Consider the following 26,126-nt stretch of genomic DNA (forward strand, 5'->3'; position numbering starts at 1 on the left):
TAACCTCATGATTTATTCCAATCAATCAGAGAACCGGAAGCAGGAGTCCAGAAAATTTAAGTGGATAACCCAGCTGCCGGAGACTTGACAATTGCCCAAGCATGTGAAATGCTAATTCTAAGTCTTTTTCTGGTAACAGACTTGATCACTGTGTGTGTGTGTTTGTGTACATGTGTGTTGTGCTTGGAAACAGTGCAGTTGATTTTTTTCTCCTGGCTCTGGCTCTGGCTCTGAGTATTTATTTTAGCAGGCAGATAAACTTCCAGTCAGACTTTTTCCTCTCAGTTTTCAATCCAGGATTTCTATTCAAAATGTTCATGTTTTCCTTATATGAAATGAAGGGATGTATCACCAGCTGCAGTTTGCAGATGTTCAAGGCACAGGAATTTCTCTTAGGGAAAAAACATGTAAATCTTGGGATGTATTTTGGTATGAATGCTAATGAACTGGGTAACATTTTCCTTTTATGATTCTCATGGATATGATTTCTATCAGTGAATAATAAGCGACTTCATCATCCACCTTCTCAATTCTGACATCTGCGTTTTATGCCGGATTCTTTCTTTTCTATTTTTTGAAGAATACATTTCTTATTCTTACCACAAGGTGGCCCTTTGAGCTCTCTGATACATGCCAGGGGCTTCAGCAGGTAAGAGCTCCTTATTGGTTTATTGAAAGCATGATGCTTCGGAGCAACCCTTTTAAAGAGAAAAGCTAGAAACAGTACAGAGAGCTTGTAGCCCAGCAGCTCTGCCTTGAGGAAGTGAGGATCTGCGAACTCTCATTTCAAATTCATCATCATGAGTGAGGTGAGTGAAGAAATCCTTTTATTTTAGGAGATGGGGAGAGACAGAGAAATAGATAGCTGATAAGACATGAATTTGCTATGAGGCTAAAAACAGGAAAATCAGATTTGGAATATTTAAGGTTGAGTTGTGTGAATATGAGAAGAATCTATTGTTTGAAACTATTGTTATAGTATGTGTCTATCTTACTTTTCAGACAGTGGGTTATGTACAACTACTGAATTTAATATGCACTGCTTTAAAATCAGTAAGTAATCTTCACTAGTGCATTGATCCTATACCAGTTAACTATGAACAAACCCAGTGAAATGCCATAGAACTTTCTCTGAGCAGATATGAATTGATGGGAAACTTAATTAAATATATTGCCTATGGTTAGTCTTAGAAACCTCTGCCAACTCAGAAGCATCAATTCTGCAGTTTATAAAAAATCACTGGGCGAAAAAAAACCCTTTAGTTTCTCATTTTTAACAAATACTTTAATGAGGTCTCCCTAGATATATATCATGTGCGTCCTTAAAAAGTCAAATTAGGCTTCTGGTATACAAAAGTTAGAGATTTGGGATAGATCCAAAAATCATCCTGTTTGTCCCTTCTTCTCCACTGCCTACCTTATATTGCTTTCCAATGGTAGAGTATCAGTAGCAATTGTGTTTTTTAAATACAGAAAATTGTGGTTGTCTCTATGTATTCATCTTAGTGAAATGGTTTTCTAGTATCAAGGCAAATGTAAGTAGCCCTTGATTGAAAATGTCATGATAGCTCCACTAACAGAGTAATATTTCTCCCACCACATCTCCTAAGTCTTATTAGACAGGTGTTTCCATTATAAAGATCATTTTGGGCAAAAGCCTAACTCCGCCCCCCCCTGGAATCAAACTGCCTGGAGTAGTATATATGCAGAAGCAGATGTTGTTATGGGATACTGTGATCTACTATTTGAAGAATACCTACCACCTTGTCTAAAAAGGGAGGGGTAGAATCAATAATTATGAGAAAGAAATATTGCTTTTTTAATAGGCATAACCCACCCGATACTTTTTATGGAGCTCCAGCAGTATATCCATCCCAGGGGACAGAGCTGCCCTGGGACTAGGGAAATTCCTCTCCCAGATCTCCACAGGCTGACTGAGTATATAGTTAAGAGGGCCATGTAATCAGATTGTTCAGTTTTGAACATTTATGCGTACAGCTGAATAAATAAACTTGAAAAGGTCAACGTTTTTGTTTAATTACATTAAAATGTCTTTTCTTATATTTAGCAAATTAAATGGCTAATTGATCTGGCTACATGCTCTTTTTGTTTTAAGTTTTAAAAGTTTCTTTTTAAACCATATTTGATTTCTCCCGTCCACAGTTTATTATAATCTGATTTTGTTCCTGGTGCCACCAACTGTTGATAAAATTGTCATTCACAGTACAATACTACAATATACATTTAGCTCAATTCAGATAAAATCTTTCTCCCCTTCAGTTCAGCATAAACTGGAATTTCTCGCATACCAAAAATAACTGTGAAGCAAAAATAAGAAACTTAGATTGCTAAACTTAGATTGCTAAACTTAGGCTCCATCAGCCATAGGGGAGCCTGAGCTAAAGCCCATCAACCTCTGCCAGTCATTCAACATAATTTAAAGACTGAATCAGTATTTACGAATATTTTGTGTCAATGGTATGTTTACATTATCCTATAGATATTTTGAAATCCAAAGTTGTTGTAATTCTGAAAAAAAGTTGTAAAAAATCTATCAGAATATAAAACCACGTCTCTCGGTAATTGTCTTTTATTCAAAGGGGGAAAAAACCAATGTGAAAGAGAAATAATGGTTTTTTAAAATAAAAAGAAACAAAAATAGTTTCAGAGAGAATTACAATTATTTGAGCTTTCTGTTTTGGGTGGTGCATTTGATAGAATATTAATTTGGTGAACTGAGCTTTAAAAAATTTTTGTCTTCAAGTTTAAGGAGATGAAATCTGATATACTTTAATGGACCTAGTAGTTCAAATATGGCTAGGAAAATATTGTCTCCAAATACTGCTGAAAGAGAATGGACCAAGGGAAGAGATTTCACAGTAGAGGTGTTTATACTTCCAAATAAGTCTAGGATTTTCAGAAATACTCATCTTCTCAGTTCATTTATTTCATTGCATTTAATGATTTTTCTAATTTAATTTCTTTATAATGTGGATAAATGTTGCTAGTCTTCTATGGTTATAGAAAAAAAAGAATAGCATAGTAACATATTCCTTATTTTGACCTTACCATTTTTTGTTAGTTAATTTGGTATGTATTCTTTTCTTTTTAAAAGGTTCCCTTGAAATTTGATCTAATAATTAGTATGATTACAAGACATTTAAAGGACAAGATATATGCAGTTGGGTGGGAATCGGAACTTGCTTCATTCTTTTTAATAATAGCTATATAAAGCTAATACACATACTATATCACACGTACACTCACAATTTTTCAAAGTATTCGGATTTTTTCAAAGTATCTATACAGTCCAGTGAGCTTTCTATGTGTATATCTATAGATATCTGTATATCTACCTTTCACTTCTTGCTTTTGTATATTCAGCATGGAATCCTAAACATAAACCAAAGTAACATAGGGATAGAGTTAAGGTAGCTGGCTCAGTTCCATTGCCTTCCTATGTATTGACTTTATGCATAGATGAACACTTCCATCAGCCTTTTTGCACCATAAGAAGGATAAATATGGTAGAAGCTAGGAAAATAAATAAATGCATACTGAGTCTTTGGATTAAACATACATAACAGTAAAAAGCCAGACTGTCAATACAGTTCTATTTTCATAACCACTGAATTTAACTTAAACCTCAAGTTTAAACCTCAAATTAGTTTTGAAAAAAAAATAGCAGAAAAAGATATAACAGTATCTTACAATATATTGATTACATTTTAAAATACACTTTAAGATGAACGCAGCTCTCCCCAATACAAAACAATACAGAAGCCCTCTAAAGTCAACAGGGCTGAATGTAAAGCTAAAAGAGGGCCAATTAGTTAAGGCCAAATTTTGATGCCCAAATTGTGAGTGGGATAACTTTCCTGACGGCATCACTTAGTGGATGGATCCTCATATGTGCACACAAGCTGTCCAAGCTCTTTACTGCCTTGGATGTATAGCTAGCTATAATTAGGAGAAATGGGGTACTTAGCAGTTTGACAAAGAATTCTGCAGCTGACATAAGGTGGGTGGGGTGGGATGAGAGAAGGAAAGCAAAGAAAGATCACTTAATAATTTGAGCTGACATCCCTTTATTAGATGGGTGGGAACCTGCCAGTTGCGGAAAGGGAGCAAAAGACATCTTAAAGTTGTCACTTTGCCTACGCTTTAACTCGGGACAGGTTGAGGATTTGTTACCCTTCCAAGTTTTGCTGATAGAACTATTTAAAAAGATAAGTAACTACGTACATTTTTCCAACTGCTTCGAGTATAGCTAGATCAGCATAGTCATGAAATATCACTCTATTAATGGAGAAAGGAGATTGTATAGATAGGTTTTATACCTTTGGGCAGCTCATTATTTCTATTGATGTGATAATTATAGTTGCAGAGACTAATGCTGTGACAAGGGTGTAAAAGAGAAAATGTCTACTTGGTTGAGGTGAGAATAACTCATTAGTCCTGATAACACTACCACATTGACATAAGGATAATTAAAATCAACCCCCAAAACAAATATTTGCAAAATGGTTTGTTTTTAAAGATTACCTTGAAAATCTCCATTAACTTTGGACCTTGTTGCCTCATTGAGGTTGGGTTTCTCTGCTTCTGCCAATACTGTAATGTGATTCTTGTTGTCTATGGACTTTTTTGAACCTTTTGATAAATATCTAATGCTAATGCTATTGTGTATTGGTAGGCAAAACCCAACCCCATCTTGCCTGATGTTCTCTCCTTCTGCAGCTTTTGAAAAAATACTGTGCTTTTTCTAGAGTTCTTCCATGTGCAAAGCAATTCCTCCATAAACCTTTGTAAATTTATCATAATTTGAAGGTGGAGACAAGGCAAAACAAAATCACCAACAGTGTGTGAAAGACTAGCAGCTTAAGTTCTTAACCTTTTATAATAAAAGTTTCTGAATAAGCTTAATTATGAGGATTAAAAGCATAAGCCTTCCCAGAGTTTATGCTGGCAATAAAAACTGCGAACATTGCTTAGAGTCCTTTGTTAGAGCTTAGAAAGAAATCTTATTTCTGTTGCTAGTTAACCTCCTTGAAGCTAATGATTGAATTCACATCCTCTGATCAAGTTAATCATGCTTTATTTGTTTATTAAACTTATGTGCTGCCCATCCTACCATAAGGCAACTTTTATTAATGCAATCACAAAGAGTTCATTTATCAAACTACATTATAAACCCTGGTTTATAAACTTAGCATGTTCACATAACATGCTATGGGAAAGCCAAATAAGTCAACATGAGGCTTAGTAGTGTTTGTGAACAAGTGTAGGAAAAAAACCAGGGAAGTAGCAGGTGCAAAGCTGATTTTGAGCCATTAGGAAGCCTTTTTAGTGACACATAATGTTAATGCTTTAATCTTCCTTTCATTCAACAGTAAGGTTTTGTGTGCCCAGGTGATTTTTAAACAGGCAAAATATAGTAGACAAAGCGATATTTTTCATTAGCTCAACTTCTACACAAATTATCCAACCCCTTATTAACTTCTTTTCATCCTTTCTTTTTTTAAAAAAAGAAAAACCCTCAATCTCCATTTGCTTCTACCCAAATCTTAGTGAATGATCCTATTTTATAACACCACAGTTTTGGATAGATGATTTATTTCTGACAATTTTTTTTTCCTGGAAACAAACCAAAGAATCCAATGTTGCTATGCTTGCAATTTGCAAGCAAGGGAATATTGACCTTTAAAAACAAAAAACAAAAAAAAGCTCTTGTATTCATTTTCTGTAGCTATAGCAATTAAAGATGAAAGGGGGAAAGGAAAAAGAGATGAATGAATCTATTACTGAAGGAAATATCTCTATGAGTGATATTAATACATGTTTTCCAAAAATCTAGTACTGTATTGCTTATCTCATAGATTTTGCATAAGGCTAACAATCTCATGGAGATGGGAAGCCAAATTTGGTTCTTTATTTTAAACATGTTGGTCCATTATTTTTAAAAACATTTTGATAATCCATTTCCTTTGAATGGATTTGTAGAATGAACCATACTTTCATGCAGTTCAAAAGCAGAAATTCATTCATATGGAATTTTCTTCTCCTGTTTTGATACGTATGCTTGACCAATTTTGACCAATATCATTCCAAAGATATTGGCCCAGAGGCTGAATCATAGGCCAGATGTAACAAGATCTGTGCCACTGGCTGGGATGAACTATCTTATCCACAGACACAGGATTCTGCTAGATCAGTGGTGGGTTGCTAACTGGTTTATTACCAGTTTGCTTGTGCTTGTGCATGCGCAAAAGCATCCGGGCAGGTGGGCGGAGCATCTTGTACTCACCACTACCGGTTCGGCCGGACCGGGCCAAACCGGGAGCAACCCACCTCTGTGCTGGATCCATATTCTAAGAAGAAGCCCACTGCTGAGTTTTAGAGTCTGTTCTTCAGTTCTTTCAACTTGCCTCTTGGGAAACATGAGTTCTCCACAACTGCTTTTCCCTATGATTATGCAGACTGGATCTAGAGAAATCAGCAAGGAAAGAGACAGCCACCATTAGTAAGCAGTGTTAGTCTCTCTTTTTGAACATGATTGCATTGAGTAATTAAAATATTAATGGATTGCTTAGTGTGCCCAGTTGGGTTTTGTTAAGAACATCATTCAACCACTCATTTTTGTAATATAGAATTAATAGTGGAAGCTAAATAAAATTAAAATTCAGAAGTGACATATAAAGTGGTAGTGATCAATGTTGATCCCTTTGGTGTTTGCTTTTTGCAACGGGCTTACTGCTTACTACTCCAAAACAGCATAATTTAAGAGGAAGAAAAAGAAAGGATGCTTTAATCAACTAAATACACAAGCACACAGGTGAGCAATAATGTCATCAGAAAGGACTTCTAGCCTTAATTAAAGGGCTTGTTCACTTACTTATTTCAAGTCTGTTGTAACAACACACAGGCTACTCTTCAAAACATCCACCCACATGAATGCCTGATTTGGCCTTGCCAGTTTGGCTTTGTTAACCTATCTAGTGTATTCCCAAAATGTTAGGCACAGTCCCCTCTCCTCAAATATTTGCTTCTGTCTAACTTAAACCATGCTCTAATTATTAATAAAATGTATATATACTTATCAGTGATTGAGCAGTTTCTAAGTAATAAAACCATAAAAATCTTACAAAATATGTACAATAGGGAGAATGCCCTCAAGCCACCAACCACTCTTGCCAGTTGACAGAACCAGGTCTTAGCACTCTTCCAGAAAGCTAGACAATAGAGGACCAAGCTCACCTGGTGGGAGGGGATGGCGGCGAGGTGTTCCATTGGACAGAGGCAACAGCAGAGAAGGCTCTTTTCCTAGACCCCACCAGCTGGATTTTTTTTAACCAACAAGATCCATGATATACCCTCCCTGCCTGATCAGGTGAGGCTCGATGTAATTGGGATGAGACAATTCCTCAGGTAACCTGGATCCATTCCATGAAAGGCTTTTAACTTCTGGTCCCTTGTTTGTTGGCCTTCCTTTGCATACTGCAAAAGCAGTATGCAAACCTTTCTGGTTATGCTGCTCAATCATGCTATTCTCCATTCTACAAAATAGCTGTAGCCAGAAAAAGAGGACAGCAAGGAGAGTCAGAGCACCATTATTAGGCCAGCAGCTTTTTCCACTGCTAGTGAAGCAAGGCTCTGAGAATATGGTACCTTCCTTAAGCTGATGCCCTCCAGACACTTAAGAATTTATGCATTTTGTCCTTAGCCAGCAAGCTCATTTGCAATGCTGACTAGGGATGTGGGAAATTGTATTGTAACATGCTTGGAAGGAACAGTCTTTGGGAGCTTGCTGAAAACATCCAGAAAATTATACAATACATGAAGCAAGTTATTGTAGAAACCTCTCGAATGAGGAGACGGAGGCGAATATAATACAACTGTTGTTTATTGAATAAACTGACAGGAACAACACAACGAGTCGTCTGACAGCTATTTATACCAGGAGCTGTCAGACGACGAACCAATAGGGATAAAGTATTTCTCCCGCCGGCTGGCTGGTGCGCCTGGGCCAATCAGAGGATCCCTATTCTCGACTGCCCTCTGCTGGCCAGGCTCACCGGTACACAACACCCCTTTCCCCTGGATTGCGCAGGCGTAATCGTCTAAGTACGACGGACGCCTGCGCACGCGCTGAGAGCGTCTCAAAGAAGATGGCGCCTCGCCCAGGGAAGGTGGAGTGTCGGCTCCGCTCTTGTGGCGAACAGGCCTGGCAGCGTCCTGGATGGGTCTTCCTCCCGGCAATGCACCGACGGCCAATGGTAAGTGAGCCAGCGCACCGGGGGGGGCTGTTGCGAGGTCGGAGCTAGTGGCGTTTGGACGGTCGAGCCGGCAGGCGGCGTCGTTAGGGCCTGGTTGCTTTTCTGCAGGTGTGTTGTGTTCAGGTCCCTCTGGTCGCCGACGCAACTGGCTTATATGCCGCCGCCAATGTCTGCCATCATCGAGGAGGACCCTGTAAGAACAGGGCCCCGTGATGTCAGTCACTTTGCCAGGTAGCCACTTCGGCTCGCCGGTGTAGTTGCGAGCGAATACCCCCTCACCCACCAGAAAAGACCTGGGAGGGGAAGGAAGGACAGGAAAAGAAGGGTGGTAGAGAGGGTGGAATCGGTCTAGCAGGGAACGAATACGGCGACCCAGCAATAGTTCCGCTGGGCTTTTGCCCGTAGCGGGGCAAGGGGTGGAGTGCTGGGAACGGAGGTAGGTGGAGATGCGGAGTGGCCAGGGAAGGGTGGCCATACGGGCCAGGGCTTCCTTAGCGGAGCGAACCGCCCGTTCGGCCAGGCCGTTGCCCGCAGGGTGGTAGGGGGCAATCGGGGCATGTCGGATGCCCAAGGAGGCAAGGTAGGACTGGAATTCGGTGGAGGAAAATTGGGGACCGTTATCGGAAACGATAACGTCCGGAAGACCATGGGTGTTAAATAGGGAGTCAAGGATGCGGATAGTGGCCGAAGAGGTTGAGCTGGGCATAGGAAACAGCTCAACCCACTTCGACCAGGCATCCACCAGAAGGAAGAATAGGCGGCCCTCAATGGGCCCCATGAAGTCGACGTGGAGTCGGCTCCATGGGCCCATGGGGAGTTCCCACTCCCTAGGCGGGGAAGAAGGCGGCGCGGAGCGCACCTGCTGGCAAGGGGTGCAGCGTTGGACGTAGGCGGCGATGTCCGCATCCATGGACGGCCACCAGACATAGCCGCGGCCGAGGCTTTTCATCCTGACTATGCCAGGGTGGCCGTCATGGAGGCGAGACAGGACAGCTGGCCGCAGGGAAGAGGGGACAACCACGCGGTTTCCCCACAGGAGGCAATCCTGCATGATGGAAAGCTCCAGGCGGCGGCGGAAAAAAGGAGAGAGTTGGGGATCATTGGAGACTGCAGACCAGCCCCGGGAGACAGCGGTCATTGCACGGTGCAGGATGGGGTCAGTTCGGGAGGCCTGCGCGATGTCCAAAACGGACATCGGTAGGGAGAGGTCGGCCAGGAGGTTAATAGAGTGGACAGGGGCTGGATCAGTGACAGGAAGAGGCAGAGGGCAGCGGCTCAACGCGTCAGCGTGAGCAATGTGGCCGCCAGGCCGGTAGGACAATGTGTAGGAGTAGGACGATAGGAATTCTGCCCAACGGGACATGCGGGGGGATAGAATGGGGGGTGTGGGACGGTCCCCTGCAATAATGCCCAGTAGGGGCTTGTGATCGGTGATCAGGGAGAAGGGGCGGCCATATAAGTAATAATGAAAACGTTTTACTCCCGCAACGGCAGCAAGAGCCTCCTTATCCAGCTGGCTGTAATTTCGCTCAGTTCTGGATAAGGTGCGGGAGTAAAAAGCTATGGGCGCTTCAGAGCCATCAGGATACGAATGGCTAAGAACAGCCCCGACCCCAAAGGGGGAAGCGTCACAGGCCAGGGTTAGAGGTAAACGCTCGTCATACTGGGCGAGGACTGGTGGGGCAGTGAGTGAGCGCTTGACAGCCGCGAGCGCATGCGCTTCGCGGCTGGACCAGACCCATGGGGTGGAAGAGTCTAGTAAACGGTGAAGGGGTTCGGCCAGGGAAGCTTTGTGGGGAATAAAGGAGGAATAGAAATTAAGGAGGCCAAGGAAGGCTTGGAGCTCCACTTTGTTGGAAGGAGTGGGGGCGGAGAGAATGGCTTCGACCTTTGATGGGTCAGGGTGGATGCCGTTGGCATCGATGAGGAAGCCGAGGAAGGTGACAGAGGGAACGCCGAGCTGGCATTTTGAAGGTTTGAGGTGCAAGCCGGCGGAACGGAATTTTTGTAGGACCAGACGTAGGGTTTTGATGAGTTCTGATTGGTTGGGGGCGGCAATCAGAACATCATCAAAATAGGGGGTGACCCCGGGAATGCCATGGAGCAACCGCTCCATGAGTCCCTGGAAAATGCCGGGGGCCACGCTCACGCCAAACTGAAGGCGGCGACATTTGAAAGCGCCGCGGTGTGTGACGATTGTTTGCGCAAGCGCGGTCGACTCGTCGACAGGCAGTTGCTGGTACGCCTGCGCGAGGTCCAGCTTTGCGAATATGCGACCCTGGCCCAGAGTGTGCAGGACGTGCTGCACCACCGGCACAGGGTAGGGGTGTGATTGGAGGGCTTTGTTAAGTGTTGATTTGAAGTCCGCGCAGATCCTAATAGATCCGTCGGACTTCAAAGGCACGACTATGGGAGTCTCCCAGGGGGAGAAATCAACGGGTTCTAAAATGCCCTGGCCGATTAGTTTGTCCAGTTCGGCGTCGACTTTTGCTTTTAAAGCAAAGGGAAGTCGGCGGGCCTTCAAGCGGATTGGAGGAACTGACGGGTCGAGGTTGAGGGAGATAGGAGAGCCGGTATAGCAGCCTAAAGAGGGGGAGAAAACATCGGAGAAGTCGGAAAGGAGGGAGGAGATAGAGGGCGGGGTAACAGGAGGGAGGGGTGAAAGTGAGTTAACCCCAGCAATAGAAAGGCCGAGGGCCTTAAACCAGTCCAGTCCTAGAAGGGAAGCGAGGGGGTTTTTTACAATTAGCAAGGGAAGCTTTGCCTTGCGAGAACCCAAAGAGATGTTAAAGGGTCGGCAGCCCAATAGGTCTATGACATTTCCCTGATAGTCGCGTAAGCGGCAATCAGGGGGTTGTAGATGGTGAAGTTTAACCCAAGGCAGTAAGGAGTTAAGGGTGGCCCATGACATAACGGATCGGGCCGACCCTGTGTCCACTTCCATAGGGCAGGGCACCCCCTCAATGGAGATTAGGAGGTGCAGCTTACCTCGGCCCTCCAAAGTTGAGGAGGCCGAGTCTACAAGCCATTCAGGGTAGGCTTCAGCTGGGTCCCCCACGGAGAGGGAGTGCTGACGGCGGGAAGACGTAGAAGGTGGCTGACGGGCTGGAGGAGGTTGCGGCAGAGGGCTGCGGCGGTTCTGTTGGCCGGAACGGCAAACTGCAGCGAGGTGGCCTTTCCTGCCGCATTGGTGGCACAGGGCTTGCCGGAACCTGCACTGGGAGCGTTGGTGGCGGCCGCCACAACTGAGGCACTGCCGTCCATCCCGGGTGGAGAGGGTTTGAAGGCGATCGGCAGTTTGGTCTACCTCAGCATGAAAGGTAGAAGCGGTAGATGGAGCGTAGGCAGAAGAAGGTGCCGCGTAGGGAGATGGCGGCAAGTAAGCGGCATGCGGGTGCTGACTGAGGTGGCTGAAATCCGGTGTGGATTGATCAGCCATTTCATAAGCCCTGGCATCATCTACCGCAATCTTTAGAGTTAACTCAGGGCGAGCTAGGATGCGGCGATGGAGTTTTATGTCTCGTAGCCCATAGATAAATTGTTCGAGCAACGCGTCTTCCAAGTCACTAAATTCACAGAGACTTGCCTCAGCGCGGAGAGCGGCCACGTACTGGGCAATGGTTTGGCCCTCCTTTTGAATGCACCGGCGGAAATATTGCCGCCGGGCAAAACGAGACGGGGCGGGCTCGTAGTGTTGCTTGAGGCGAGCCAGGAGTTCGTCCCAGGGCAGCGAATTGGCAGGATCGGGAGCAGCGAGAGCCCTTGCAGTGGCGAACATCTCCCTCCCGCAGTAGTTCAGGAAGATTCCGCGCTTTCGTTCCTGGGTGAGGCTGACGAGATCGTGCGCTACGAGGAAGCAGTCGAACCTCTCGAGGAACGCTTCCCAAGCCTCAGCCTCTGGCCGGAACGGCGAAAAGGCAGCATTTGAAGCCATTTGCGGCACTGTATAGGGTTCCACGTCGCCCACCCTCGTCGCCAGTGTAGAAACCTCTCGAATGAGGAGACGGAGGCGAATATAATACAACTGTTGTTTATTGAATAAACTGACAGGAACAACACAACGAGTCGTCTGACAGCTATTTATACCAGGAGCTGTCAGACGACGAACCAATAGGGATAAAGTATTTCTCCCGCCGGCTGGCTGGTGCGCCTGGGCCAATCAGAGGATCCCTATTCTCGACTGCCCTCTGCTGGCCAGGCTCACCGGTACACAACAGTTATGTACATTTCAATTTATTTCCTATATACTTCCTTTTCTCCTCCTCTTACCCTCCCCAATTTTATTGATATTAAGTGCTATTTGAGCAAGTTCTGACATACTGAAGGGATGAATCTATTTGTCTTACTCCTATTCTGGCTAATAAGAATGTTCTGAAAATCTATACATAATAAATTGGCTAAGATCCAGGCTATTAACATCATGAATATATGGAAACTTATACACGCAGATGGTGCTTAAAATAAAAGTGACCCCATTTGTGAAAGATGCTGCAATTTTATCATGCCTGGGGGCACTCGAGTTTCGTTGCCCTGAATATCCAGCAGTCACCTAGGTAACAAGGGATGCATTTGTAATGTTTTATAGTTTGCAAAATTGCCATCCCTATTCCTCCTACAGTATAGTCTTCACAAACTTTGAATATAATGTAGTATTAGTCTTCCTCTGTCACATAAGATATAATCCACCAGGTACTTTTGCACAAAATATGCAATCTATCTCATAATAAGAAGAGAAACCATCTTCAAAACAGTAAAAAATGGTTGAAGCAGGTTGGCATTCAAAAGCGTTTTCCCCAGTTCTAGCTTAAGCAAACATATATCCATCTAGGAGGGATAAAAGTTGCTTTCCTTATCCCTATCCTTTCGGTATTGCACCTCTCCTGGGGCACCATCGAATGATACAGGTAGTCCTCGAGTTATAACCACAATTGAGCCCAAAATGTATGTTTCTACGTGAAACATTTACGTGGGGTTTGTCCCATTTTACGACTTTTCTTGCCATGGTTGTTAAGTGAATCATTGCATTTGTTAAGCTAATAACATGGTTATTAAGTGAATCTGGCTTCCTATTAACTTTGCTTGTCAAAAGGGGAATCTCATGACCGTCGGACACTGCAGCCGTCATAAATATGAGCCAGTTGCCAAGCATCTGAATTTTGATCAGGTGACTCTGGGGATGCTGCAAAGGTTGTAAGTGTCATTGTAACTTTGAACAGTCACTGAGTGAGCTGTTGTAAGTCGAGGATTACTTATATTTTACTGTTCGGGAGATGCCCTATTGGGAAGGGATTCCTGCCTTCCCCTTTCAGCCCCCCCCTATCTACCAATCAGGACACTGCAGTACAAAGAGGGAAGGTCCGACTTCAGAACTGGTCATCTGTAGACTGATGAGTCTGCCTCTCCTTCCAGGCCTCACTGGGCCATCTCCCTGGTTAAAATAATGTGAAATGAAGAACTATGGAAGACATCATAGCAGAAACAGCCCATAGAGGAGCAGTGACGTGCAGTGAGGTTTATGGCTGGTGAGGCTGGTGACGTCATCAGGAAGGTGAGGAATGGGACCACGTGTGCAGGAGGCTGAGGCTGCCTCAGCCTCCTGCACACATGGTCCCATTCCCCGCCTTCCTGAGTCAACATGAAGGGGACCGCGGAGTGCGAGCCGCATGACTGCAGAGTGTGCTCCTCCTGCACATGTCGCCCCATTCCCCGCCTTCCTGAGTCAACATGAAGAGGACCGTGGAGCGCGAGCCGGTGGAGCGCGAGCCGGCGGAGTGCGCTCCGTGGTCCCCTTCATGTTGACTCAGGAAGGCAGGGAATCGGACCACGTGTGCCTTTTCCCTTTTCCTTTTTCTTTTCTTTTCATTGATGAGAGCGGTGAGGCTCTGCCTCCCCTGCCTCCCCTGACCGCACGTCCCTGTAGAGGAGAGAGTTGTGATTGTATTGCTTAGCTTGGCTCTGCAAATCAAGATAACTGACACTGACAAGATGCTGAGAACAGTAGGCAGTTGTGGACTTTTGACCACTGCAATCTCCTTGCAATATTTATTTCTTTTGTACAATCTATTTCAGTGAGCTAACTTTAGTTATAACGATGTAGCAGCCAAACGATAGTTTTTTTATTCTGATCTGGAGGTCTATGAAGTTTTTCCTAAATGCCACTAAACAATGAAAGGCAAATGCTCTGGGCAATTACACTCTTTTTATATCCCCGCAGTAGCAGAAAAGCAGATTTTAAAATGCAGCCTTCCTCCCACCTTCTATGAGGACTTTCTGGTGCCATAAGGTCTGCGACCCCAACACTCATCCCTTTAGATCTACCTTCAGCACAAATGAAGGACTGTCAGTGGAACAGAGAGCTCACCATGCTGTAATATCCGGTGGTGACAACCATCTCTCTGAGTTGGTTGCAGCTCCTGGTATTTTTGAAACAAGGATGTTCAATTCTCTGCAATGACAGGTATTCGGGACTTTAGATTCCTCTTTGAGGCCTAGTGCCTTTGGAATGGCAGGTGCCAACATTTGCTGAAAACAAGATGTTGAGTAAAGTTAACAGCCACCACCGCAAAACCGTCACAAAGACCTGTCCTCATGTTCTCTTTAAGGTCATCCTCTTCTCTTTAATAAAGGTGGGATTAATATAAAATGATTTATTGGGGCAAGTGTTTGCCATTAATTAATATACAGTACTGTTCTGGAAGACAGCGTTTAACTAAATAACAGCTGGATTTGCTGTCTGGAAAATTTAATTATCTTCTAATCTCACCTTTCTGTCTGTTTGTAGCTTAAGTCTTCCCTGTAAAAACAAAAGCATAATTTTTCTTCCGTTGAAGGATCATTTCTATCCTAATGCTTTTCTTCTTCCTTTCCTCTACATTAGTGGTTCCCAACCTTTTTTTTAACCATGCCCCACCTAAGCATCTCTAAAATCCTGATGCCCCCCCACCCCCCGTGACATATAATTCTTACTTTATTCAAAAAGTGAACTCTATTCATGCAGAGGAAGCCTAAAAGGCTATTAACTTAGTTTAAACAAGATTCAAATTGCCCCCATTAAAAATCAAATTGTCCCCCTGTGGGGCATGGGCCCCACATTGGAACCACTGCTCTACACCTTTCTGAAGATTCACTGTGAATTTGTCAGCTGAATTCATTCTACAATCCCCACAGCAAGTTTTGAATTTTCCCTCATACTTCAGCATCTCTTTTTATCAGTGCTTACAGACATCATGAACTACAGGTATTCCTCGGGTTACAACATTGAGTGACCATTCAAAGTTACAATGGCATTCAAAGAAGTGACTTATGTCCGTTTTTCACACAACCATCACAGCATCCCCTTAGTCGTGTGATCAAAATTCAGAAGCTTGATAACTGGTTCATATTTATGACGACTGCAAAGTCCTGGGGTCATGTGATCAATTTTTGTGACCTCCTGACAAGCAAAGTCAATGGGGAAGCCAGAGTCACTTCACAACCATATTACTAACTTAACTACTGCAATGAATCACTTAACAACTGTAGCAAGAAAAATCACAAAATGGGACAAAATTCACACAACAAATGTCTCATTTAGCAACGTAAAGTTTGAGCTCAATTGTGGCTGTAAGTTGAGGACTATCTGTATACAGTAGCACAGGCCTGGATCAGAGGCAACTAAGATATGAACAGTTTAGTTGTATGATTGTATTTTACAGTTTTATACCATTATTTGCTGCCTCAAAAATGTTAGATGTCAGACACAATCAATTATTATTAAACAAGTATGCCAGAGTTACACTGCCAGTTATTCTAATTTAGGGATTAATCTCAAAAGTAATTTTCTGCACTTCATTCTTTGTTATCCAATGTGCCACTGAAATTTCTTGCTGTGTTTAAAACACTTTTCCAACAAACATGCTGGCTGGGAAATCCTGGGAGTTGAAATTCACACATTTTAAATTTGCTGAGGCTGAAAAATAGTGTCGTAGAGCAGTGATGGCGAAGCTTTTCGGCACCAAGTGTCCAAACCGGAATGTGTGTGCATGCATTGGAGCACCAGAAACCTGAATACAAGCTGACTGGTTCGTACATGCCTGTTTCCGGGTATTTTCAGGCTGTTTTTCAAGCTGTTTTCAGGCCAAAAACAGCCCAAAAAGCAGTCTGAAAATGGCCCCAAAACACTCTGTTATTGGCCGTTTTTCAGGTCATATTCCCATGCTCAAGTGCTTGCAAAGACCAGCCGGCCAGCGCCCATGGGCATGCCAGAAACGAGAAGAGCAGCTGGCGATGGTGTGTGTTGGGGTGGGCTTCTATTTTTTTTACTACCGGTTCTGTGGGTGTGGCTTAATTTTGTGGGTATGGCTTAATTTTGTGGGTGTGGCTTGGTGGTCATGTGACTGGCAAGGAAGGTGTCAGCCAGTCTCCAGCTTCACGTAGATCGCGGAGCCTGCTGGCGTTCTCGGTAGCTTCATGTCGACCCACTACTGGCTGCACCCTGCAAAGTCGCAGCCGTAGGCTTACTTACCTTTAGGTAGCAACAGGAGGAGGCAGTAACGCAGCAGGGCAGTCAGGGCTGGAAGTCAGTGAAGTTTGGGAAGTCAGCAAGGATCAAGAAGCCAACAAGTGACAACGCAAGAGCCCGGCCACTAAAGGTAGTGGGCCGCATGGTGACCGCGGTATATATAGAGGCGGGATGATCAATGAGCCAATGAGTCAGCGAGCTGCAGGCAGGTAGGCAGGCAGGGCAAGCATTGTGCGGATGGGCAGTGCGAGAGAGAGAGAGAGAGAGAGCAGCGAGTAAGTGCGCGCCAGGAACAAGCAGGGACAGGCCAGGGGACCATAGTGGTATGGGGGCCACTGCTACCGGTTCAGAAAGGTACGGCTGATTATTACAACCTATTCAGCTGAACCAGACTGAACCGGTGAAAACCCACCTCTGGTGCGCATGCCCACAGAGAGGGTCTGTGTGCCACCTCTGGTATGTGTGCTATAGGTTTACCATCACGGCCCTATAGCATTGAGTGTGTGTGTGTCCAGAATTTTCCCCAGATCTGGTACTGAATTATAATTTTGGGAGTGACGGAAAGGGAAACTTATTAAATATATGAATGATAATGCCGCCAGCTGCACTTAGCTGAATCTTTTAAAAGATAGCCTCTTCCAGTACTACCCAACCTTTTTCTCTCAGGGTCTGAAACATTCTACTTTGTGCTACCTTTAATACCAAGACGTGTCCTCCTTCTGGTATAAATTTGGCTATTTAATGAAAGCCATACCCCAGCATGGGATGTGTGGAAGCATAGCATCTATAACAGGTGCAAGCTCTATGCTACAACACGAGACCCTCTCTGTTTTGGGGACCTGATGTGATTGTGATTTAGTGAAGAACAACACCTATCTGGGATTCACCACCTTTTTCAAAACCTTTACTAGGTGCTTCTTGGAAAGCAGCAGAAGCTGCTGCTGCTGTGCTGCTGCCAGCATTTTACAACTGGTGGTAGCTTGCTGAAAAGGACTCCTTAGAAGGATTTAGCCAAGCCTTCCAGGATGGCTGCAACTGCATTTCTCTGGAATCTGTACTGGAAAATTGTAATGAGCTCATTTGGCAAAGAACCCAATTTTTTTTCTGCCCGGTTGTCTTTGACTGTCTCCTCACTCTTTCTCTGTTTATAATTGTTGTAAAAGCTGCTACATACTGAGTTTATCTGGCCTTTCTCTCCTTTGTTCTTCTGTTGTCTCACTCTTTGTCAACTTTAGTTAGCTCACCTCCCTTTACTACTTTCTCCTGTCTGTCTTTTATCTGCCTTATGTTTTTTGGAGGTGTCCTGAGGCCAAGATCAGTTTGCACAAGTGGTACACATTCTCCACCTTCTCCTAGCTTCCTTGGAAAACGAGAGAGTTGGAATACGCTGCCATATTCATTTGAGTAAAACTGATCTCTTAATTGATCCCTTGAACCTTGTTTTCTTGATTATTCAGCTATTATTTCATATTTCACTGGTGTCCTAGACAGTGTCTTCCAAATGGGCAACACAAATTACTGCTTGAAAGACTGGGGTTTGTTTGTTTTTCAATATCTCAATATTACCACCTCTCGTAGAAGGGAAAGGCCCAACACAGACAATGCCTTTTCTTATTTTTATATCTGTAAACAAGGCATCTAAAAATACAGAAAGCAATCAAAGAGTAGAAATAATTTCCCCAGTCACAGAACTGCACAGGATTCCATGTATACTGTATATCATAGAAGATAAGATGAGTCTGAGGTCAGAATGATTAATGAATGCTTGGTATATGAGAACCATCCCTGAATTCTTGCTGTAGATGATTACAATTTTCCAGTATAGATTTTATGGGGATGTAAACATTCTGAATTTTGAACACCTCACTTAAATAAAAAGGTTATTGTAATCAAACATCACTCATGTCTTGCTCATGTTTAGGACACATATATATGGAAAAAACATATCAAACCTCATTCTGTTCTCAACAACTATATGTTAGCTTTGGGCTTTCAGATGAAAAACATATATGATGAAAAACATATTTGTGTGAACAGCAACTCTCATAGTTTTCTTGCTTCCTTTCTTTTATTCTTTGTATTCCTTGCCTTTGTAATCCAATAAATACTCAAGGAACAACATTTTAAAAAGCAAAACATCTAAAATGTAAAGCATAAACTAAAATCAATACTCCAAGACAAAACCAGTTAACAATTAAAAGCCTGGCAAAAGAGATGCATTGTTATATATTTTGAAATGCTAAGAGCGAGGGGGCCAAAGGAGAAATGCTCCATGGGTTAGGAGTAGTGCAGGAGAAGATTGTAGCTGATGATGGACTTGAACATCTGTGGCTTCTTCAGAAAAAGCTCTCCTATCACCTTAACAGCTGGGCAGGTTCAAAGCGGGAGAGGTAACCCTTTAGATAGGAAAATCACAAACTACAAAGGCTTACATTTGATTTTGTAGTGTCCCTGCTACTTAGAAGTCAAATTCCTCTTCACACAACAGCCCAAAGGCAACTGTCACTTACAATGTTTGAGGGAGGGCTAGTATTGTAGTATTTTGACATCCTAAGCAGTGTCAGTGCAACAGTTTAGTCTAGTGAAAAGAAGGACTAGGGGAGATATGATAACAGTGCTCCCATATTTGAGGGGCCACCACAAAGAAGGAGGGGGGTCAACCTATTTTTCAAAGCACCAGAAGGCAAGGCAAGAAACAATGGATGGCGAGAAACAATGAAAGGAGGGAAGCAATCTAAAACTAGTTGACCACCAAGGTTCCTTCCAACTCTGTTATTCTATATTCTATATGGCTATGCTCTAACATTATACAGTAGGCAGTGTGGCAGCTGTACATGACACTGCAACTTTATTCTACATACGGGTAACATGAGGATAGGCCTCAAGTTATCACAAGTTTTTTTTTTATTCTGCTAGATAAATGTCAAGTATGAAATACTTTTAAGGAGCTGCTAATTCCCCATTTGGCTATTTAAATATGATTATTTATAGTGTAAATATTCTATAATTTAAAACATTTGGATCCAGTTCCTTTTTTGCACTCTAGTGAGAATAAAGACCACATCCTTTATTATAATAGGATAGAAATAACAGCAATCCATTCTGTGTGGGAGGACAGGAACAGCTAACCATGTCTTTTGCACTTACCCTTTGTAAAGGAAGCATATGGTATTTACCAAAATGTACATGAAAGCAAGGTCAAGAACAACTATATTGCTATTGCATGCAAGTTGTTCTATTTAAGTACATGAATATTTTAAGGGAGTTGGAGCATCAGGGAATCACCTTTTCAGATGTTTGCAAAATCATTTTCAAATACTATTAAATTTCTACAGGCAGGTATTTCTGATCCCAGGATCCTTGAATCTGGATCTGCCAAAGAATAGGCTTACTTCAAAATTTGTTGTATTTACATAATTTGAATTCTATTTCATTCCCACTCTTCTGATAGGAACAGAAATTGCAATATTCCCATTTACAGTTTACCTAAGAGTATAGAAGGTATTTCTTATTAGCAATATTGGTGGATTGTATTAATCTAAAGTTGGGTGACAGATTTTAATTGCAAGTACTTGAGGTATTGGATTGGATCCCTGACCCAAAAGTGCTTTTTCAAGAGGCAACTGGACTTTCTATCCCTGACTTTCCTATTGAAAAAGTTGGGCTGACCCTCTCTTATAATGGTCCCACAATTCTTGGTATACCCACTGATCTTATGCTAGGACAGAGACAAGGATAATGTTATGAAATAGCAGATGAGCTCCCGTTGACCTCATGTTTCTCCTAAAACATGTTTCTCCTAAAACATAACTCATAAGTTGGTAACTTCTAATTTAGATTACTACAACACAGTCTACATGGGACTGCTCTTGAAGACCATTTAGAACTTACAACTGGCCCAGAGTACAGCAGCACACTCGATGTTGAGTGTCTTTAGGTTTGCTCTTGTTACAAACAGTATCTGTTGTGCAAGCCACGCTGGTTCCCCCTTTTCTTCCAGGTGCAATTTAAGGTGCTAGATGGCATGGGACCAGGTTATCTGCAATGCCATTTGTTCCAGAGCAGTGAGTGTAGGCACAATCCAAATTCTTTGCTTTAAATATTACCACTATCTGCAGTCTCTGCCATATGGAATATATTCCCCCTGAGGTCTGACAGAACCCTGTCCTTTTATTATTCTGGAGAGCACTTAAAACCTGGATTTTCCTCCAGGCATTGGGGTAGGACAAGATCAGAGTGGGATGAGAATATGGGGGATCAGAAAAGTATGACTGTAGTACCAAGTCTTTGGGTTTTTACTTTTATTGCTGTTGGTTTTATGCTGTTTATATAGTTGTATTAGTTGTAAGCTGCTCACATTTTATTTTTGCAAGCGTACATAAGACCCTCACCAGATTACAAAGCATGTGAATTTTATGTTTTATGTTTTTCTATCCGTTTTAAAGGATACCATTTTTGGAAGTTGTCTTGCAAATATAAATCATGTGTCCTGATTTTCAGAGGCATCCAAAAATAGGTTGACTGTAATTGAGTTAAAATGAAAATAAATTAAGGGTGACATACAGTACTTGAATTACCCAGTACAACTCTAGCAATCTAACTTAAATTGTTTTAAAATCAATATCTAGGCTTTTGCAGGAAAAAAAAGGATAGGCTGCATCAAATACTGCATAAATATACTACTGAATAGTGCCACCTTGGTTCACAAACCAGTCCCTTAAAAATAACTGTCTTCATCCAAAAATATACTGAAAAGTATGAACTCACTTCTGAATGGCTCTACATACTATCAATATATTTTGCTTTTCTTTTTTTAAATTCCTTTTTAAAAAAAAATCATATCTTCTCTGGCTATTTGGGTGAAAGTTGTTAATTATTGTAAATTCTTGTTAAAAATAAACTAGATTCTCTCCCATGTGCATTGACTAAGTTCAGCTAAGACAACATAGAGTGGACCTCATTATATCTCCCTGCAATATAGCAGATCACAAAGAGATCAGAAAATTGGAGGTTGCAGCAATCCAAATTTAGGAGTGAATTCCACATAAATATTGGTTGACTATACAGAGCTTCAAATTCAGAATCTTAAGCACTATCTACTCATGCCCTCTGCATCGATCAATACATCTGTCAGTTCCATGTTCTCAGGGTATCACTTTGGTTTAAATGTCAAGTGCTTACTGCTTAATTACCAAAAAAATGCACATTGGTGATCTCTGTTCCTCCTCCTTCTTAATGAAAAAACTCACTCTTAAAATTTTTCCATCACTCACATCTCTCCCTTGAAATATGGGGAAAACTACTCCCGTTTCCTTCCACATTCCCCGTGTAGATAGTGATGTACTAGGATTCAGTACAAGGTTTAAACCATGATATCTTCTGTTGATGGACAATGAGGATGAGATGATGACATTTTCTTGTTCTTTGCATTCTTCCTGCCATATCGTGGTGTCTGCAATTTTGCATTTCACCTGTCACATCATCTGGTCTGCAGCATCTTGCATGTCAGTCTCTCAAGCCTTGTTTTGGGTTCAATGGATAATGATGCGACATTGAAATCTTAGCCAACTTGTCGCAAAGTCTGATCCCTAGATCTCATCCAGGCTTGGGTACCAGCATGACGGAGTTGATGGAATGATGACACGGAAGCAGATATTTCCCTCTCTTTTTCAGAGAAGATAGTGGAAAAAAAAATCCTTCTAACCAGACAACTGTTGTCCTATTGAAGGATCATGGCCCTGTGTAGCAGCTCCCTGAGACACAGTGCACATTCTTCCTGCAAAATAAAAATAAGCATAGAATAGGGGTGTGGAATCTCATAGCCAATGTTTTTTTTAGCTTTGCAGCAAGTTCCAAATTATGCTGATGGCATTATTTGGGGCATTTCTTCCCTGAAATGAAGACTCCAAAGGGATGTGCTGCAAAAGCCTCTGCAAGATCAATACACTAGTCCCTCAACACCTAAAAACATAAAATAGTTGTTCTGTCCACCAATCCAACAGCAACATAGCTTTGCCATTTGAGCTTTGCCAAACTAAAATAACAACACCAATTTGCTTTGGCATTGAAAAAAAGACAAATAGAAGAGAGGATAGAAAAGATAGAAATGGATCATGAAAAGAATTAACAGAGATAGTTGAAGGATTTTTTGTTCCAAAAAATAATTTCAACTTTTTCAGAGGTAGGAATGGAATTTTGACAATTCTGGAAACAAGGTTTATGCCATATAATTCTCATGATAAAGCATATCATTCTCTGTGGTTTATATTATACTTTTGGCTTGTATTATATTTTTCCCTTTCCCTTTTTATAATGACAGATTTAAAATGAGTGTGGTTTTCTGTGCAGTTTTTAATGATGTCTCTTTGATGTTTTGCAAAACCAGTAACTTACACATTTATTTGGCCCCAAGCAGCCATAAACTGTGTTACCTCCTAAGCTTCATAACAACATTGTTTATCTTTTTAAAAGTACAATCATTGTGTTTTTATATTCATGTTAATTGTAGTTTAGATAGCTCATCAGCAAGAAAAAGTGAAAGAAATTATGCTTCTGCCTTCTTTATCATGACTAGTGGTATTTGCTTTGTGCAACTTGGTGGCTTCTAGATGCATTGGACTACAACTCCCATGAACTCTATTGAATACAAAAAATAGGAATTATGGGACATGGTTTCTGACACATATGGAATTCATCTGCTTGGAGACAACTCTGGTAGCATTTTAGTGTGCTTACTTGATATAACTTTTATTCTCAGTTTTCAGCCATTAAAACTAAATCATTATTAAAACATACAATTAGATAGAAGTTGATGGAAGAAATTAGTAAACTACTTCTGTCTTTGAAATGGACAAGATTGTTTGCCTCTAGTAGCAAATTGCTTGTTCATTGCAAAGCCAATTTGAATTTGCTCCTGCCCTTACCCATAGGTGCCTTCACACTGCAAGTGCCTTTCAAACTGAGTGGACTTTGGGTTGGACATCACCAGGTTTACTTATAACTGCAATTTTGTCAGCAAACCAGAACTCTGTAGCGGAACTGGATATAAATTGCTTAAATAAAATATGGGAAAGATGGTTTACATTGCTTTTCCTCTCATAAAGGATAGTATACATATGTGACATGGCTCAGTATGTCCCACTGCGGGACATAGTGGAGATAATGTGTGCACTTTTCTTTCCTTTAACCAGGCATTTTCCAGCTGGGCATAATGGAAAGCAGCTGCTAAGATTCCTTAAAAACATCCTTAAGAAGTGACTCTAATAGAAGGAATATTAACTCTACTCAAGGCCAGGAGGATGTTAATTTATATTTCAAAAGTGTCTTCCCTAAGTTCTTTTATCCACTAATCATAATCAGACATTCAATATGCAGGGTCCCAAAGGCAATTTATGACAGTTCTCATAGGTATTGACTGGATAGACTCAGATAAAAACAATAAAGAACCTTGTGACACTTTAAAAACAAATAGACTTATTATAACATTTGTTTCCATGCTCTCGGAGCTTGAGGCAAGTAATCCTGAACTGGAGGGAGAAACATTCATTCAGATTTGAAACATTTATTTTTAATTACATGATTGAATTGCTGGTTTCCAAGATATCCAGGCAGCTTCCATGGCTTTCTCCTCTCTTCACTGAGTCTTCACACCATCCCTTATGGATGGATCTAAAGTCAATGAATAGCTTAATACTGTTGTTGGGCGAATCCGATTCTCCCCAATATACACTCTAATTACTTCACAATTTTGACTCTCTGGAAAACTGTTGCAACAGCAGGGCCATTTTTGAAAGCCATAGATGCCGCTGGCCTTTGAACTGAAAGAAAATTGTTGCATTAATAATGGGTGATTATCTTCAGCAACACATTGTGCCAGCTTCATTTGCTATATAAATATTGCTAATTCAAGCTAGCTCCCTTCAGTTTTGATTGAAAAGTTCCCATACTTCTGTTGCAATGCCATTCTCTTGTTTTGGTTTCCCCTTCAATGGCTGAAATATGAAAAAATTATTCATGCTAATCAGCAGATCAACCTATTTTCTCATATGCACTGATCAAATAAAAAAAATTGAGGATGGCAGGGGTTAGATATGTCAGAAAGGGTATTGAATTCAATTCTGCAGGTCCAGTTCAGAAAGCTACTTAATAGCAAGGAATGATTTGCATTGTGAGCTATCTCCGATCAAGACTTCAGTCAGTTCTTTTCATGATCCACACTGGAGCAAGAAAGATTCAAGGAAAATATTGATATAGCATGTAGCTACAGTGAAAAGGCAGAAACTCTTATTGGTGTCTGGGAATTATTGAGAAAGAGTCAACATTAATTTTGCCAGATGAATATGATGGAATACAACACAAAGAGAGTAGGAAATAGCTTTCTATCTCATAATCTTTGAATGTGAGTTCATCCAAGAAAGCTAAATACTGTGAGTTTCAGACAGATTCATACAACGTATAGTTAGGAATTTATTTAGTAAAAAAAGGTAATGATGATAATCAGGTTAGAAGGCTTTCAAATGAATTAAACACATTTTAGAGATAAATAGTACTATATGTCTTGTATTATTTCCTACATTGAAAGGTCACATTAAAGCTCAGAGTAACACTTGCTAGAGAGTTAGAATTTGATTGGCAGCCATAGAAATATAGGCCAAAGAATTCAAAACACAGAAATCTTGATAGAAAGAGAAAAATGTACGAACCACAACTGCATTACACTGATGCTGAGTATGAATGGAAATGGATACTAGGTTCATAACAATGTTTTTTTTAATATAGCTTGTAACAAACTGCTAATGTACATCCTTTTCCTCCTTTTCTTTCTCAGAGACAAGGTGCTGGAGCAACAAACGGAAAAGGCAAGGCCCCTACTGACAATGGTAAGAATAGTTGGATTATATTCGGTTGCACTGGCTCCTGCAGAAAACTCTAAACACAGAGCTAATTGCTATCAGACACTAGTGAAGCCACTTTCCCAGCAAGTCTGCTTTAAACAGCAGGCTTTGTCAAAGCTCCTCTCACAAATTAAAAAAATAGTTAACTGGTTCTGAGTCAGGCTTGCTTTAAAGACATCTTTAAGTCTTGATGGTCTTCTTTTTTAATATATAAATGATTCATAGAAGATGAAATTTTTGCTTGTGCAATCTAAAGATGTGACTTGTGGTTTTTAGAATTTGATTTTGCCTTTTTAGTATTCCATTTCTTTCTCCATGTATCTTCATTTATTTCGCCTTCCTTCACACACTCTACAGATCTATTACATACATGCTCCAGAAAGGCTTTGGCCTGGTCTATTCCATGAATTACGAAACGGTTATGATGGGGCAAAAGTGCATCTTAATAACTCTTCC

General features: G+C 41.7%; 1 protein-coding gene across 1 annotated transcript in view; it reads left to right on the forward strand.

Annotated features, from left to right (window-relative positions):
- The first annotated feature begins 695 nt into the window (after positions 1–695).
- PCP4 (Purkinje cell protein 4) overlaps positions 696–26,126 on the forward strand; it is a 70,358-nt gene continuing 44,927 nt past the window's right edge. The window contains exons 1-2 of the mRNA XM_081950404.1: positions 696–809; positions 25,604–25,655. Coding sequence (XP_081806530.1) covers positions 801–809; positions 25,604–25,655 — 61 coding nt within the window. The 5' untranslated portion in view covers positions 696–800. The remainder of the gene's footprint in view (positions 810–25,603; positions 25,656–26,126) is intronic.

Source organism: Natrix helvetica, assembly GCF_964273705.1.
Source record: "Natrix helvetica genome assembly, chromosome: 4".
In the NCBI taxonomy this organism is placed as follows: Eukaryota; Metazoa; Chordata; class Lepidosauria; order Squamata; family Natricidae; genus Natrix; species Natrix helvetica.